This window comes from Solea senegalensis, linkage group LG4 (genome assembly GCF_019176455.1).
Source record: "Solea senegalensis isolate Sse05_10M linkage group LG4, IFAPA_SoseM_1, whole genome shotgun sequence".
Lineage (NCBI taxonomy): Eukaryota > Metazoa > Chordata > Actinopteri > Pleuronectiformes > Soleidae > Solea > Solea senegalensis.
In genome coordinates this window covers 20,989,635-21,005,197 of record NC_058024.1, presented here as the reverse complement: position 1 = coordinate 21,005,197, position 15,563 = coordinate 20,989,635, and the positions used below count along the sequence as shown (strand labels likewise).

Genomic DNA, 15,563 nt, shown 5'->3' with positions numbered 1-15,563 from the left:
CAAGTTGTTCAAATCCAAACACCCCAGCTTTGCTGCTGTATACACACAAACGCTCCCTCTGTGGGGTCTGATAGTATTGCTTGACAGAGCACGTTTTCAGATGAAGGACACCACTCCTATTTTCATCTATTAAGATGACTTACATCAAAAAAAGAGAGAAAGAAGTGAAATCAAAAGTGCCTGCAGCAGATAGACCAACAATCAAACATGTGTTGGTGGCTTATGACCATAATTCTTGTCATATAAGGGTCAGATGAAAGGTGGGATGTGATATTCCCAAGAATGTTTTGGAGTTTAAATTTGCCTCGGAGAGAAGCAGCAGCAGCAGCAGCAGCAGCAGCAGCAGATGAGCGGGCTCTGACAGAGGCAGGAAACGCAACAGTTCACCAAGTTCATGAAGAAACTGAGAGCCTTGTACTGACACAAGGCTTGGCCGTCACTGCACGGGGGCCTATCTCTTTATTACAATCTCCACTCGATCACACACTCCACTTAGTCGGGCAGAATTAAGCCATTATGAGGGGGGGTTGAAACTGTGGAAATACAGGATTTAACCAGGACTAGCTTGTCAGTAATGAGACACTTTCATCATGTGTAAAAGTAAAATTACCGTTTGTCCTTCACCACAACACGACATGCCAGTAAAGAGCAATAGAAATGTGTGTTTTGTGTGAGATACCATAACATGCAAGTTGATGCTTCTAGTGAAAAACATTGGTCTAATTCTCCTCAGAATAAGTTCCTGGCTTAATTTACAGACTCGGGGGGGAAGTACAAATAAAGTTCAGCCAGTGATTTAAACTTTTTAATTTAATATCTTAAAAGAGTTAGCACTGATAGCCACGTGTTTTGACATTACTTATTTATCAAATGCATAAATCTGTAACTTTCCAAAAACAGTGTGCGAGAACCTGTCGTCAGAAATATGGAAAATCGAGTTGGGAGATTTTCCTGCCACTTTCTATTTAAAATCACACGTGGAACACATTTTAGGGCTAATGTTATGGTCTACAGCACAACAGTACAATATCCAGTACTGTTGAAAATGAAAAAAAAACTGCAGATAACCTGAGGAACCAGAGACCTGCGGGAAACAGTAGAAAAGGATTCACAGCAATTCTGTCAGAGCTGTTTAAATTGAACACAGAAACAATGAATGGATTAATCTTTCTAAAATCAACAGCAAATGTTTGATTTTTATATACATTTTACAGGAAATGGAATATACTTCAGTGTTTTTCTTTTTGCGGGGGCCGCCATGAGCTTCAGGGGCTTAAAAAAATAAATACATGTATCTGGAATGAAACTGGTAAACGTTTCACGCACGACTTTAAATAGCTTTTCTGACTTACCGATCCACAAATCAAAAGTTAATGAAATTAGCAGCGTTAAGACTTGCTTGTCGTTTTGTTGTATAATGACAGTATCAGGAATTATTCCCAAAAATAATACAGGTTTTCCACTGGTTTCCCTTTTGTTATCAAAAGTTCATTCACAGTTACAAATGACAAAAACAGAAGCCACGACACGACACCTCTGACATTAGTAGTAGTTGATTGATTGATTGATTGATTGATTGATTGATTGATATTGTTGTTTACTAGTTACCCTGAACTGTACCATCGTCACACGTACTGTGTCTACTCCTGTAAATGTTCCTCCTCATTTCCTAAAATAAGATGGTATTTAGCCATTAATTGGGAGCGAACTAAATAAATGAAAGTGAAAGGGTCAAAGTGTTGCCACCGTCTTTAAGTACACCCACATTGATTTGGAGTTTATGGGGGAAAGATTAATAAATCCCAGAAAGATTAATAGAAAGGCTTAAATAGAAAATGTGTCACTTTACAGATCAAGGCTGTGGAACATGTGAAAAATCAATACATTCTTTAATAAAAATGATATAGTGTATTAACACTGGAGTGGAAAACTACAGTTTAACCCGTCAGCTTCAAATCATACAGAAACTTATTTAACTGTTCTCTGTCTTTAAACAAAATCATGACTTTTGTTGGTTTAGGAATTATTGATATAAATATAAATATATGGTTTTGCCTAATTTAATTGTATCCTCTACCTGCAGCCCACACTCACAGCAACATTTTGAGTTGATACTGAAAAAATGAGTAATCATAACAATAATATCAGTAGCGCAATGTTCTGCAACATGTCACACGGAACACTTTCATTCATTTTGAAAATAATGCTGCAATTTTCTGAGGATTTTACATATGTAGTAGTAGTTAGGAAACACTTTTTTTATTTTTTTTTTATTTTCTAAATGTCCTGCACAATCATGACAACAAGCTGAAAGCATAGAAACTACAGTACACGTAGTTGAGACACCGACTGCCTCAGAAATGAATTCCTCCGTTGTTAGTCACGAAATTAAAAATTCTACTTTGTTTTCCCGTACTCAAGAAAACAAGTCTTCCTATTTGAAAGGACAGCGGGTGGGGCGAGGAAGCTAAAGACAGGTGAGCGTGATTCATGCAAAGGGAATGGCCTATTTTTATTATAAATATAGGAGGAGGAAATGATTTTTTGTTGAGTAATATCTAGTATGATAATGGCTTAGACCGTAAAACTCGAAGAGATTATGGAGACTCAATCCAGGCTTCCCGCTAGTTCTGTCTCTCTCTTCCTCCCCTGCTGAAGGCAGAGTCAACCAGTTTAACTGGTTTCCAGTGGGCCCTAAGGCCAGGCGAGAAGGAGGAGGAGGAGGAGGAGATGGTGGAGGAGTCAGATTTTTTTCTACACGCTTCTCTTTCCTAAACAACCATTCATTTCTACAAGAGGAATTGATACACGCAAAGCTATCTAGCTCTGCTACTTCATTTACACTGAAACACCACCTTTAATTAAAAATTGGATAGGGTTAGGGATAAAATCTAAAATCAAAGTGCGGGTCCTTCATGGTCTACTCTTCCTCCTCCATCGAGACCCTGCAGGTTCTCAGCCCAAGAGTCTTGTGAATGACGGCCTGAGGGAAGGGTCAGCTTTAGACAGACCCGCATAATAAATTTGCCATGACGTAACAGAGGCGATATCAGGAGACTTCCTTTTGCTTACACACAAATACACACACACACACACACACACACACACACACATTCTCTTCACTGGAAACTCAGCCGCTACACACAAGCCGGCACTGACGGTGAAAAAAGGCCAGTGTGAAGAGCAAAAGCGATCACGCTGGAAAAAAACAGAGAGGAGGTTCTTTCTATTTTTCTCTGCGTCACATGTCCCACATTAGATATTAAATAACATATTACACATTTGTTATTTTAAATGACTTTTTCTTTTATTTGCTACACAAGATGCTCTTTGTTCTATTTAGATGTTTTCAACCACAATTAACTGGTTTCTCACGCAAACATGACCAAAACTATCTGATATCCTATCGCAATAATTATGGAAACCTTTTCATCTTGACGTGAAAAATGTTAGTGACGTAATAGCGGTACATATAATATTCGACTAGCTCCTTTATTCCACCCTGTTTTACATTACATTACATTACATGTCATTTAGCAGACGCTTTTATCCAAAGCGACTTACAATGGAATTGAGTACAATCAGCAGTTTTATTTGCATTTTTAGTTTATTTCAAATCTGGCTCTTGTTACTCTGCCGTTTTCCCTTAAAAACTATTAACTTCACAGGACCTGGTTCAATATTGATCAACGATCACATCAACAACTCATATGCAGATTCTTCTCATGAAACCAAGTCCTGTAACCCTAACCTAACAGACCAACAGTCAGAAATAGGGTAATATGTGGATCCTTTCTTAGATCAGCCTCTCTGTGGCATCACTTTTAAAGCCAAAAGACATAAGTAGATTAGTAAATGAATATCTGGTCTAGCAGTGGGACCTGCAGTGGCAGCTAAACGGGCCACTGGGGGGAAGACAGTGGCTCAGGGGAATCCTATGAGTCTTTGTGTTTCTGCAAGACAGGTCCCTCTGGACACATTTAGTGTTATTACAGATAATCAGTGTTAATTGGCACCGGGGATCTCTCAGGTGAGAGCCTCATTCAATTGAGAACCTTCCAAGTGGGAGGAAACCTGCGGAACCACGGCACAAACACACAGGCAGATGAATAAATGCTTCCATGTGGGCCACCTCAACCACCTACAGCACACCTGCACGGTCCAAGGACTTTTCATGTTTCAGCCGATTATCTGCTGATAAAATATCTAAAATTGTGGAAAACAAAAGCACCTACGTACTCTGTGCTACGAGTTTCAGCTACATGTTATTAACAGAGAGCGTATCGCAGACAACACGTTTGACCAAGCGCACTTTGCAATACTGCGATTCCGTGACTATCTGTGCTATCGAAAAAAATCCAACGGTTTGTGAAAGCTGAGAGGTTGCAAGTCAAAACCAATATGTGGTTATTAAGGTAATTTCACTCGTGCTATCGCAGGAAGCCGGTGAATCAATTGTTTTTGGACATTAAGACAAAGACTCAAACAAATGTAATATTCAATTTGTTTTATACTGTTCAAATTTTAAATTGAACTTGCGAAATCTGGTGTTCGTGTACAACTGAATTTTTTTCTACATAAAACTTTTTGGCTTTCTTCATTTTAAATTGTTAATACACTGTTTTAACATGCAGTGAATTGTAAATAACTGAAAATGGGCAAAAGCACTCAGTCGGATCATTTTTTTCTGGTTGAAATAAGCAAAAAAAAAATCCAGACAGACATTTTGAGGCTTAGGTGGTAAAGGGTTAAAAAAAATGTAAAAAAATAGAAAAGAAAACCTGTGAAGAAACTACAGCTGCCCCAGTGAGACTGGGTTAAAACACCTTTACATTATTATTCTAAGACCTTCATAATTAAACTCTAAAAGGAACCTGCAGGTGATGTCGGTAAAGAAATAAAAATGCTACTTACCGAGGGAAACTCAAAATCCTTCAGGTTGACTTGGTTGAGGACGTACTCAATTCTGGATTTGTTTGCAGGACAGGCTAACTGACATGGCGGTGTGAGCATACTCATGGCGGTCACAATCGTCTGCATGAAGAGGAGGGAAGAGGTAAATATTACAACAAATAACACCGCACGACGAGGTGAACGGTGAATCGGTTTACACTTTTGACACTGACGCTTCATTCCGTTTGCTGTGATATTAAGACAACTGAGGGTTCATTACTTTCAATTACTCGTTCAATATTTTATAAACTAGTCTGAAGAAACGGCTGTCAGTTGTTCACCAAGCCTTTTATTGCCTGTCAACACCACTAACTCACTATGACTTCTATCTTCAGAGATTTCATAGATAATTAATGAATTATGACATGGATACACTTACAAACATCTGGGGCAAATCAGCTCTATTCTATTGTGTTCTATTGTATGAAATAGAGCAGGGAAATCATCAAATCATTTCATTACCGCTGCCACCATTTTAGGAAGAAAAAAAAACTCGATTAACATTTAATTACAAACATCAGACTTTATCAGTGAAAATGGGTCAAACTGTTCTTACCTCTATAGCTTCTTTAATGTTGTTCTTAATATCACGGATTTTCTGTTTTTTCTCCCTGTGAAGAGGAGAAACACAAAAGCATTAGTTAAAATCAAGTCAAGTCAAATTGAGTTGATTTCTAAAATGTGTCTCCAAGGGGAAACAGGAGGGAGGAAAAAAAGCAGAAATACTGTATATCCGCTGTAAAATCAAATACGGACAATGCAGCTGTTCTGTATCTTGGGTTTTCCTAACAAACTATAGGAACGGGATTAAAAAAAAACACAAACTATTCCAAAACAATGGCTAAGCGATGCGCTGCTTGATCTGTTTTAATGCCAGTAGGTTAAGCAGGAATGTGCGACGTAAAGCAAACTTCTCGTTCTCGTCATCAGTCTGCAGCTAGACTGTATCAGACATCAGTATTATGTCTGTTCCAGATGCACGGATACCTTTATTTATTTTTTTGCAAACCAGGTGCAAGTCCTTAATATTGTGCGCACTCACTGATGCCGAATGAGAACAACAGAAGTCGTCTAAATGTGTCAAAAAAATATTTCTCCACCAGAGAAACAGCAGAGTGTTGGTGTTCCTGTGTTTGATTTCAGTTTACAAAGCAGACTCCAAATATTAGCCAACGTGACGATATTATTATCTGTATTTTGAGCGGTTGCCGACCGAATTTCAGCATCACGACACCACATGCCGTTGAGTTCATGCAAACTGTGGGCTTCACTGATACCAGCAGCTCAGTCGCACGCGTGACGTCTTTCAAAAAGCAGAGCAGAGAATGTGCACGTTCGCTCCTCGACAAAAGACAAGTTTGACTATTGAAACTCAGATCTGATACGGACGTCCCACAAATGAAACAAACCTCACAGCTGTTTACACAATCAGGGAGTGTGGTTTCTGCGTGGGACATCTCAGTGTATTTCAGCGCAACGGGTTACTGGACACAGCAGCGGCATACGCGTACATATAAATCCTGTTCAGGCAATAAGAGACAGAAATCAAAGCCATAACACCCATGTTTGGCAAGGGGATTTTAAAAATTAAAAAATGGATAATTACTTTTCTGACTACAGTGACTCTGCTGAAAATGAAACCTTGACTAAGGATATTGCTGAGGACAACGTTAAATAAATGTGCTATTTGAATGAACTCCCCTCTGCGTTAGTGAATGTCTTCAACTAACTTTTTTATCGGATGATACTGACAAAGTGAAAAGCATCCACCTCTGACATGGACTTGTGACTTCTGGTGGAAGAAAGCTTTAAAACTGGTTCAAGACATCAATTCCATTTAAAGCATTTAAACAAAGATTTTTGGCTAACTTCCTGTTTGGCAATAGAAAGCATTTCTCACAAGTGAAGAATGAATAAAGACAATGAATAGTTACGAAATTGCTGACTGGTGATTGGTCGATGCCAATTAAAAATTAATATTTGCATATTGGAAACACTTCCTCGTTTGGTATTTTTTTTTAAATGGTATCCCATGTAATGCTCCACCTTGTTTTAAACTTATAACACAGTAAATATCAAATGGAGGCTTGACTTGAAACATTTCATCACAAATCAGCACCTTCTCTCCCAGCACCTTCACTGCACCTTTTCCACAGGGAAAAAGCCAACAAGGTAAACCCCCCCCACCAGAGCCCACAGGGAGCAAACACACGCCAGAGGCTAAACGTGACCAGGGGCAGCAGCCAACTGTGGATTTGTCATCCCACCAGAGCGTCTGTGTCTGTGAGGAGCATCTGTTCAACATGACCCAAAAATAAGTGCATGATGGTGATGCTGCTTCTACTCCAAAACCCCTTTCTAGGAAACAGATGATGCAGAATAAAAAAAATGTCACATTTGTTTCCATTGCATCAACGTGGGATTGAGTTTTAGGAAATTCACAAGACAGGGTGGCTCCAAAACACCCGGAGCCATGTTTCCATGAAAACCTGCAACAGATAAAGCGTTTTGCTCTTGCGTCATCCGGAGTATTTAGTCTAAAACATTGCAAAAATATGGATACTTTTCACTTGTGTTTCTTCACTGGACCATTTGTGGTAGTGGAACAATGACAAAGGTCCTTCTTTGCATGCCAATGAAAAAATATATGCTGGTCAGAAAATCTGTGTGTTTTCTTATGAGTAATCAGTTTGATTATGTATAGGATAATCACAAAAAAAGGAGGGAAAACATTTCTGCATGTCTTTGACTTCTTGACAGTTGTCAATTGTCCGCAGACCCAAAATAAATATTTCAAATGAGTTATTGACCTCTGCTTTGTGTAAGAACATGACACCTAAAGACATGATAAAATAATCATTTGCGAGAGAAAATACTTAAAAAAGAAATAAATAACCATCTCCTTTTGTTAGTAAATATATACATATATATTTGTTAGTATATATATACATTCTTTTATTATACCTGAGGTATACTTTGGCCAATTATACCTCATTATTTCCTAATATCTTCAAAAAAATCATGTTGTTTGTTGATATTATGTCTTGAAGACTTAGTTCCTTGTCACTTTTGACAATGTCCTGCACAGTTGACACTACACTTCCTCACTAACTTCACTCTTGTTCCTGGTTATTGTCTGCATCACAACAGGCATTTTTCCTAGAATATGTATTTTCTCAGTGCACCACCACATTGATGTTTCATAAGCACCTCAATTGTTTATGTACTCTGTGTTGTGTCTGCGTTACGTGAACTGAACATGCCATGAGGTGAGGGCTGGCCAACGTGTCATAAAAAGTCTAATTAAAATGTTCAAATTAGTCAATTGCTCATGATAATAGTGTCAGTACTTAATTATGACACAAAATATAATAGTGTCAGTAAAATGAAGGTTGTAGAAAAACAGTTATTTTTAAACTATGAGCCAAAAACCACAACACACTTGTTAAGCACAAATCCGAGGTTTAACACTCAAACGAATTCTATGTGTTCATAACTCATGGTGTGTTTGCGTGATGTTTACACAGGCCGAACAATTGGGTGACAATATCAAATTGCACATTTTTGGACCGATACAGCAATTGGTAAATGGTGTGCATTTATGTAGCGCTGTGCTCGTCTTAATGACCACTCAAAACTGCTTTATACGACAGTTTGGCCGTTCACTGTGTAGATTTTTACCGACTGATCCTTTCAGCTCAATAATCCCTTCTGGAAAGGGCAACGGGAAACTTTATGAAGATTTATTTCACACACAGTTAGGTTGTAAAACCGACAAGTCGTTCGGGTTCTGATGATTAGTAGTTAGACAAAGACACATATGAAGGTTAACATACAAAAGAGCTTTGATAGCAAAGCTTTGATAATAAACTGCACTTTGATGATGACAACAGTTCTTTGACACCAACTGAGCTTTGATCAGAACATTATGTTCTTTGATTAGAACATAATGTATAACAATAAATAGAGTGATAGTTTTGCCTGCTGAAAAGTTCTACATTCACCCATTCACGCCAATATCCATATAATACATATCTGTATATATAGGGCGTCTGTGTGCAGCGCTCTTTCTATCACACATCTTTCATAACCATTCACATGCTGCCAGCACAACCGTCAGGAGGGAGCAACTGATGGTTAAGTGTCTTCTTGCCCAGGGACAAATGGGCACGCAGAAGCGCGGAACCGGGAATCGAACAGCAACTCGCTCGTTCCACCACTCAGCCCCCGTCGATTGTGTCAATACATGACATAATCAAACACGATGTTTCCAAGATGCATCACATTCATTCATTTGCACCGCACACAGAAGACGGAAAGTTTGGTGGAAATCACTCTTGATTGTTATAGAAAACGATTTCACGCGCAGTGCTACTGTAGGTGTGTGAGATATGGCACGAACACTTACTCTGCGTTGAAGCCATTTACATGCAGTATTCGCATCTGCTTGACTATCGTGCTTTTCCCGGATTCACCGGCCCCTGAAAGCAGAAGGAGGACATAAAAGAACGTCAAAATACTTTTTATTAAACATAACACTTTACAAAGGTAAAGACTTAAATGCTCAAGATGCACGTTAATCTGCATGTACACTAGAAAATGGTGTGAAACACACACACACAGTCCCTTAAAGGGGGGAAAAAGTATTTTGGTGGAAGAGGAGGGAAGTAGAAGATGACGGGGTAAGAGCTACTACACACTTGAAGATTTCATCCATGAGTGATTTAAACGTCAGGTCTTTGTTTCTAATTACATTACAAAACTGTCCCACACTCATAAAGCTGCTAAGGCCGAGGAAGCAGGTGCTTTGTTTATCTACCTGTTCTTATCTGTAGGGAAACACAACCATGCACATTTACTGTGTTAAGTACTGTATTTACGTATACGTCACAGTTTGAGAAGAACATGTTCTTAACAAATATATATACACCTCCAATTTAAAAACAATTTTTCAAAGAGGTAAAATGCTCCATTATTCCACGAAAAAGAGAAAAAAGCGCTCATTTTAGCATGAGGGCTTTTGCTTTAATCTTATGACACCTTCTACTACATATTACATACTGTCATATACATGTGTGGTGCTACTTTTGCATTAGAGCACTTTTCCTTTGTTTATTGTCTGCTTTTTTCTCTTTTTTTTGAGCAAAAAATGGGAGGTCATTCAGGAGCAATGGATGAAAATTTGTTCCAGGAAATGTTGTCATGTTTTTGGGAATGGGAAGAAAATGCCCTGAATGTGTCTTAGCAAATTGAAAATGAAGGAAGCCAGGCTGTAACTGTCTCCTAACACAAATACTAGGAGCTAGCCAGGCTGCAGGCCTGCTATGAGAAGGAGTACAAATCTAGAATAAATTTCAGATTAGAATGAATGGTACAGTCATTTAAGGGAAGATAGTAATCCTAATTGTGATCCTATTTGCTCTCTGTACTCCAGGGGGTTTAGCAGGATGCTGGTCCCGGTCTTAGCAGGTTCGTATATTGTACTGTATGACATGGAGGCCTGGATGATGAAGCTACAAATAGCATTATGAACTTAAAAATAGCAAAGATTTCAAGGATCGATTAGCAGATATCCATTTCCAGATCAGATTGTGTGCAGAGGATTATGCAAAGGCCTAAATCAGTCAAGGTGAAGGCATCGGGCATCTCAGCGGCTCCTGTAAAACACCACCGATCACTGAGTGTTGCAGTTCGCATGTGTGGAGACAAGAACCCCGGCCTGTGCGTGGTGCCTGTGTGTCTGTCCACTGTCTCTCACATGTTCTGTCAGCCATGTTTCATAATAACTCGTGAACGCAGGAGATGGGCCTGATTTTCGAAGACACTGTGAAGCACTGGTGTAGTGACTTCATGTCATTGCATCATGTGTTGCTGCTTCACTGCTAAAACTTAAAAATACTGTATGTTGTTGTGTTTTTCACGATCACAGCCTAACAGTGGCTGCTGCATTTGGAGAAATGTGGAGGTGAAAAACATGCGTGTTAATGTTTAAAGAGTACAACTCAGAATGGACCTTCAGGCCTAAAATGAACACACACAAGGATAAATGATCACACCTACCTAACAGCAGTAGCCGGTGAGTGGCACGGTATATCTGTTTGTCTTTTTGGAGCTGCTTCTCTATTTTTTTGTTGGCTTCCCTCTGTGCCTTCTCCTCATTTCGTTGGTCTTCAGTCTTACTATTGCCAAGACAGCCCATCTTCCCAAAAACCCAGTGGCAGGTTCAGGGGTAGGCAGGATGGTTGGTCGGTTGGTTGGTTGGTGTGTGTGAGTGCAGGTGGGTGGAGGGAGGGAGGGAGGGAGGACAGAAGGAAGGAGGGGACGGTGTTGATGATCAGAAGAAAAAAAAAAAAATCAATGGATCCTAAATTCCTCGACTGGCCCAGCAGAGGAGCAGCACCTGACTCAAAATGGGTGACATTTAGGTTGCCAGATGCAGATGAAGCAGCTGTAATCCTGTCAGCTGCTGGTAGACGACGGGGCCCCACCAGGCTTTGGCACAGTATGTAACGCGTGGATGTGGCTATTTACTGGCAATTAATCAACAAGCGATGAGTGGGAGAGGAGCAGAGCAACGATGCCACCCTCTCAGACGCTGGACTCCCGTGTTTTTCACTGTAAATCCGCAATGAAGTCATCAACACTGATATGAGAGTGGATGTGAGATTTCCAGCCTGCCAGTGCACATGGATGAACGTCGGTGCTCCTGTTTCCCTTCAACGGTTCCTTTTAATTCAACACAAAAGCTATTTTGTTCATCTCATATAGTATATACGCTTGTGTGTTTTAATTTCCTCTTCCTGAGCCCATCTTTGGCAGATTATCTCACACTGCCATTCAATTCATTTCCACTCACAAACCAAAGCCCTAATTTTCCTCCACCGTTTTCCCCCTCTTTATATATAAATCTATAGATATATATTAGATTAATATTATTTGAGAGGCTGTTTGTAACCAGATCTCCACCTAAGCAGAGCACATCAAGAAGGGCGAGTGAGGAAAAATACAAATAAATATTTTCTCTCTCTCTTAAAATGACGACATGTGAATCATCAGGCTACATCAGGGCTTATGTCTCTATCGCAAATCCGTCACATTATACACCTTTTCTAAACGGGTGGGTGGGGGTGGGCTGCTTTGCAACCTTATCAATTATATCCTGTTTTTAGCCGATGTCAAAAATGATTTCCTCTCCCCTCGTCCACAGATATTAGTGCTCGGCTTTTCACAGGGTTTGACCAGACCTAAAACAACGAGAGAGGCCCCTTCTTGGTCTCACCCCCTTTTCTTCCCGTTAACGTTAATTTGTATTTCTCCTCACATCGGGAAGCTTCTCCGGACGAGCAACGGCAGGCGGCGTTTGGCAGCTGGATGTCCTTGAATCAAACGCAATATCCAGGTGATATTCGCGGAAATCCTCCGTTATTTAGTCCGGTCTGGCGCAGGTACAGCTCGCTGTCAAGTCTCTCCGCTCTCTCCTTTTTTTGTATTCCCTCAGAATCCGTGTGGTAGATTGTGGTAGATTACATGTGCATGATACATGAACATACCGCGGTGTTTTCAATCACTGATCCAGCGGCGACACACGCTCATCTTAACCGCCAGTGAGGCCGCGTCCGCTCCGCTTCGCTCCGCCGCTCCGGAGAGAAAATGAGGGAAATATATCAGTTTTGCTGTTTTACTCTGAATTATTTTTGCCCCCGTTTTTTCTCTGACAATTGTACATTGAGATAGATAGCGCTGAAGAGGTGGGGTGGGGCAAACGGCTCTCACGGAACCCTGGGAACGAAGAACGGCGGTCAAGTTTTCCGGGACGACAAACTGTAGTTCCGGCTCAAAGTTTCACAATAAAAGCTCCTTGCCCAACTCTCTTATGATTGCGCGTGCAGTGCGTGATATTTATAAAAATGTATTGGTAGAAGTTAAAATATACAGTACTGTGTTTGTATATGTGTTTAATTGCTTCAGAATAAAAAGTATTTGGATTTCATTCAACTTCATTTTTATCTCTACAGCAGCCCAAAGGAATATTAGTATTATGTAATATTTGTTGTTTAAATGTTTTGTTTGAATGTTATTTGTTTTTTGCATTTTTTTGAAGGTATTCAAGTGCACAACACTTGAGTCCAAGACAAACAAGTAAGTATGGTTTTTATTATACAATATTCTTCAGTTTTTTGCTTTTTAAAAAAATACTATCAGAAACGGACAGATTTGACTTTGTTTAAATATTTATGATTTGTTTAAATAATGTTTAAAATAACTTCTTTGACTGACATATACATGTCATGGACAATATACAAATGAATGGCTATAGTGATACCAGCACATACAGTAGGCCTACATGTGATAATAAATAGTCATACTTTTAAATGAATAAGTAATTATAATTATCAAACAGAAAAAGAAAAAAACAAACACTGAAAAATTAATAGATAGAAATTAAAGGGGTACAGAAATAGACATGCACTTAGTCATTGGAGTGTTAGGGAAGAGAGCACTGTAGTTATGTACTAGTTTAATACACTGTTCATTGTCTAGTAGGTTTAATGATTTAGTTATGGAGTTAATTTTAAAAGAGGAAATGTGAGAATCAATGGAATGATTTTCTGTCAGCTTCTCCTGCTGCAGGAATCTCCATCATGTGAATAAAAAATGTGTTGTAAATGCATAGTAACACACAGTGCAACATATTTAAGGTGGAGATTATCTTTTTTGCCGATTTCATTAGTTTATAAATGTTACAGGTAAGTAATGATTTGAGCAGCAAGCAGAATGTGAAGAAAAACCTAATAAGTTCTCTTTGAAATAGTCAGAAAATATCTACCCCCTGCAGTAGAGTTTTTATATTTCTTTACTTACAGTGGGGGCATATGGTATAATCTGTATCCCCCCATCTTTAATTTGTATTATTTAAAATATTTCTTGTTATATGTATTCACATTGTCTCATTCACATTTAAGTTTGTGACACTTATGCAATGACATATATAATGAAATATAATAGTTTTACTGATGCAAACCTGATACTCACAGAAACATTAAACGTCCATAGTTATACTAATAAAGTAGAACTTAAAACATGCAACTCAATTGCCTTTCTCTTTTCAATCGTGTGACGCTTTTAGATTGAAGTTGAGCTTATAGTGTTTCCGGTTCCTTCCTTGTTGTCGCTTGATGCAGGGACGAATCACATGATTGCCTGGAGCGTCACGAAGTAGAGGTACAGAAGGGGAGAGACGCCCTCTTTGAAGCAAAATGATTATCAGTTTATACACCCAAAATCCATTGATCAGTCATACTGGAATACAAAAAAAATCACCGTTACAAATAATAAACTCATCTATATAAATATGAGCATAATTTGTGTAGAAGTGTTAATTGCAACAAATACTAAAACAAATTGTAAAAACAAAAACAAAGGCAGGTATAGTGAAGGTTGACATGTGAAGCTAATTTCTTCCAATCAGCAATTGTTTTATTATCAATTCGTGAGACAATTGTTGTCTGTAGTATTCAATATATTCTGTTTACAAAGTGCCAAATACACCATCATCATTATTATTATTATTATTATTATTATTATTATTATTATTATTATTATTATTGTTATTATTTTAATGCCCTAAAGTCCATAGTGAACACCAGATTACATTTCAACATTTGGGTTAAAATGGCTGAAGATCATCTAAATTCGAAGATTGGATGCTTTGGAACAGGTGGTTAAATTGGTGAATATGTTTTGATAAACCTTTCAGAATAAAAATCCAAATGTCATGTCAGTTTAACTCATTTGACACACACACATTTGCACAGCACTCCTAGTGAGGATCCTCATATACATATTGCATTCCCTAGCCCAGGGGTCTGCGACCTTTAGTATAAAAAGAGACATATTTTGTTCCCTCTCCACCCAATAAAATTAATCTGGAGCCACAAAACCTATTTGATACAGGTACATCTTGTATATAAATTAAAAAATAGTTTGTTGCATGTATGAAATTTAGGAACTACAAAAACTACAAAAAGACAACTGTTGACACTTCATTGCTGCTTATACCCAACCTCTTTTAAAGTGGAGAAAAATCTACTTTGAAATAAAACACAGAATTATGTAGACCTTGTCCTTCCATTGTTTTTGGAAAATTACTATAATTAAAAAAGTAACCCACTATTTATGCCTGAGAAGACCTGCCTGGCATAAGTTATGTTGCACACAAATGTCAACAATGACAACTAAATGTGAGTTAAGTCAATTTTAAACCAAAGACAATCTAAGAAGATAAATAATGTGATAAACAAATTGTTATCTGTTAATTTTTAGAAATGATTTTAATATTGAACTGATTATTACACTTAACAGCTTAGCTCCCAGCTCCACTGTTGATGAGCTGTTCCTCATGAGTCTGGGTGCAGCCGTAGATCCAGGGGTTCTGCTAGCGGCTTCTCTGAATTATGCCTCAAGACTTAATTTGACCTTTTAGTGAGCTTTTGCAGTCAGGGTGCCTGGATCTGGAACACCCTGCCAGATGATCCAGAGGCTTGCTGAATCTTTTAAAAACAAACAAACCTTTTCATTTTAGAACATGGTCTTTAGCTTATCTTGCATAA

The 15,563-nt window shown here is 38.6% G+C and overlaps 1 protein-coding gene across 2 annotated transcripts in view; it reads right to left on the bottom strand.

Moving 5' to 3' along the window:
- The window catches only part of LOC122767567 (guanine nucleotide-binding protein G(s) subunit alpha-like), a 31,122-nt gene extending 18,372 nt beyond the window's left edge, over positions 1-12,750 (bottom strand). For both annotated transcript variants that reach the window (XM_044022902.1, XM_044022903.1), the window contains exons 1-4: positions 11,014-12,750; positions 9,362-9,434; positions 5,510-5,564; positions 4,915-5,034 (exon numbers count right to left, since the gene is read on the bottom strand). In XM_044022902.1, the coding sequence (XP_043878837.1) occupies positions 4,915-5,034; positions 5,510-5,564; positions 9,362-9,434; positions 11,014-11,152 (387 nt within the window). In that variant the 5' untranslated portion in view covers positions 11,153-12,750. The remainder of the gene's footprint in view (positions 1-4,914; positions 5,035-5,509; positions 5,565-9,361; positions 9,435-11,013) is intronic.
- Between the last annotated feature and the right edge of the window lie 2,813 nt (positions 12,751-15,563).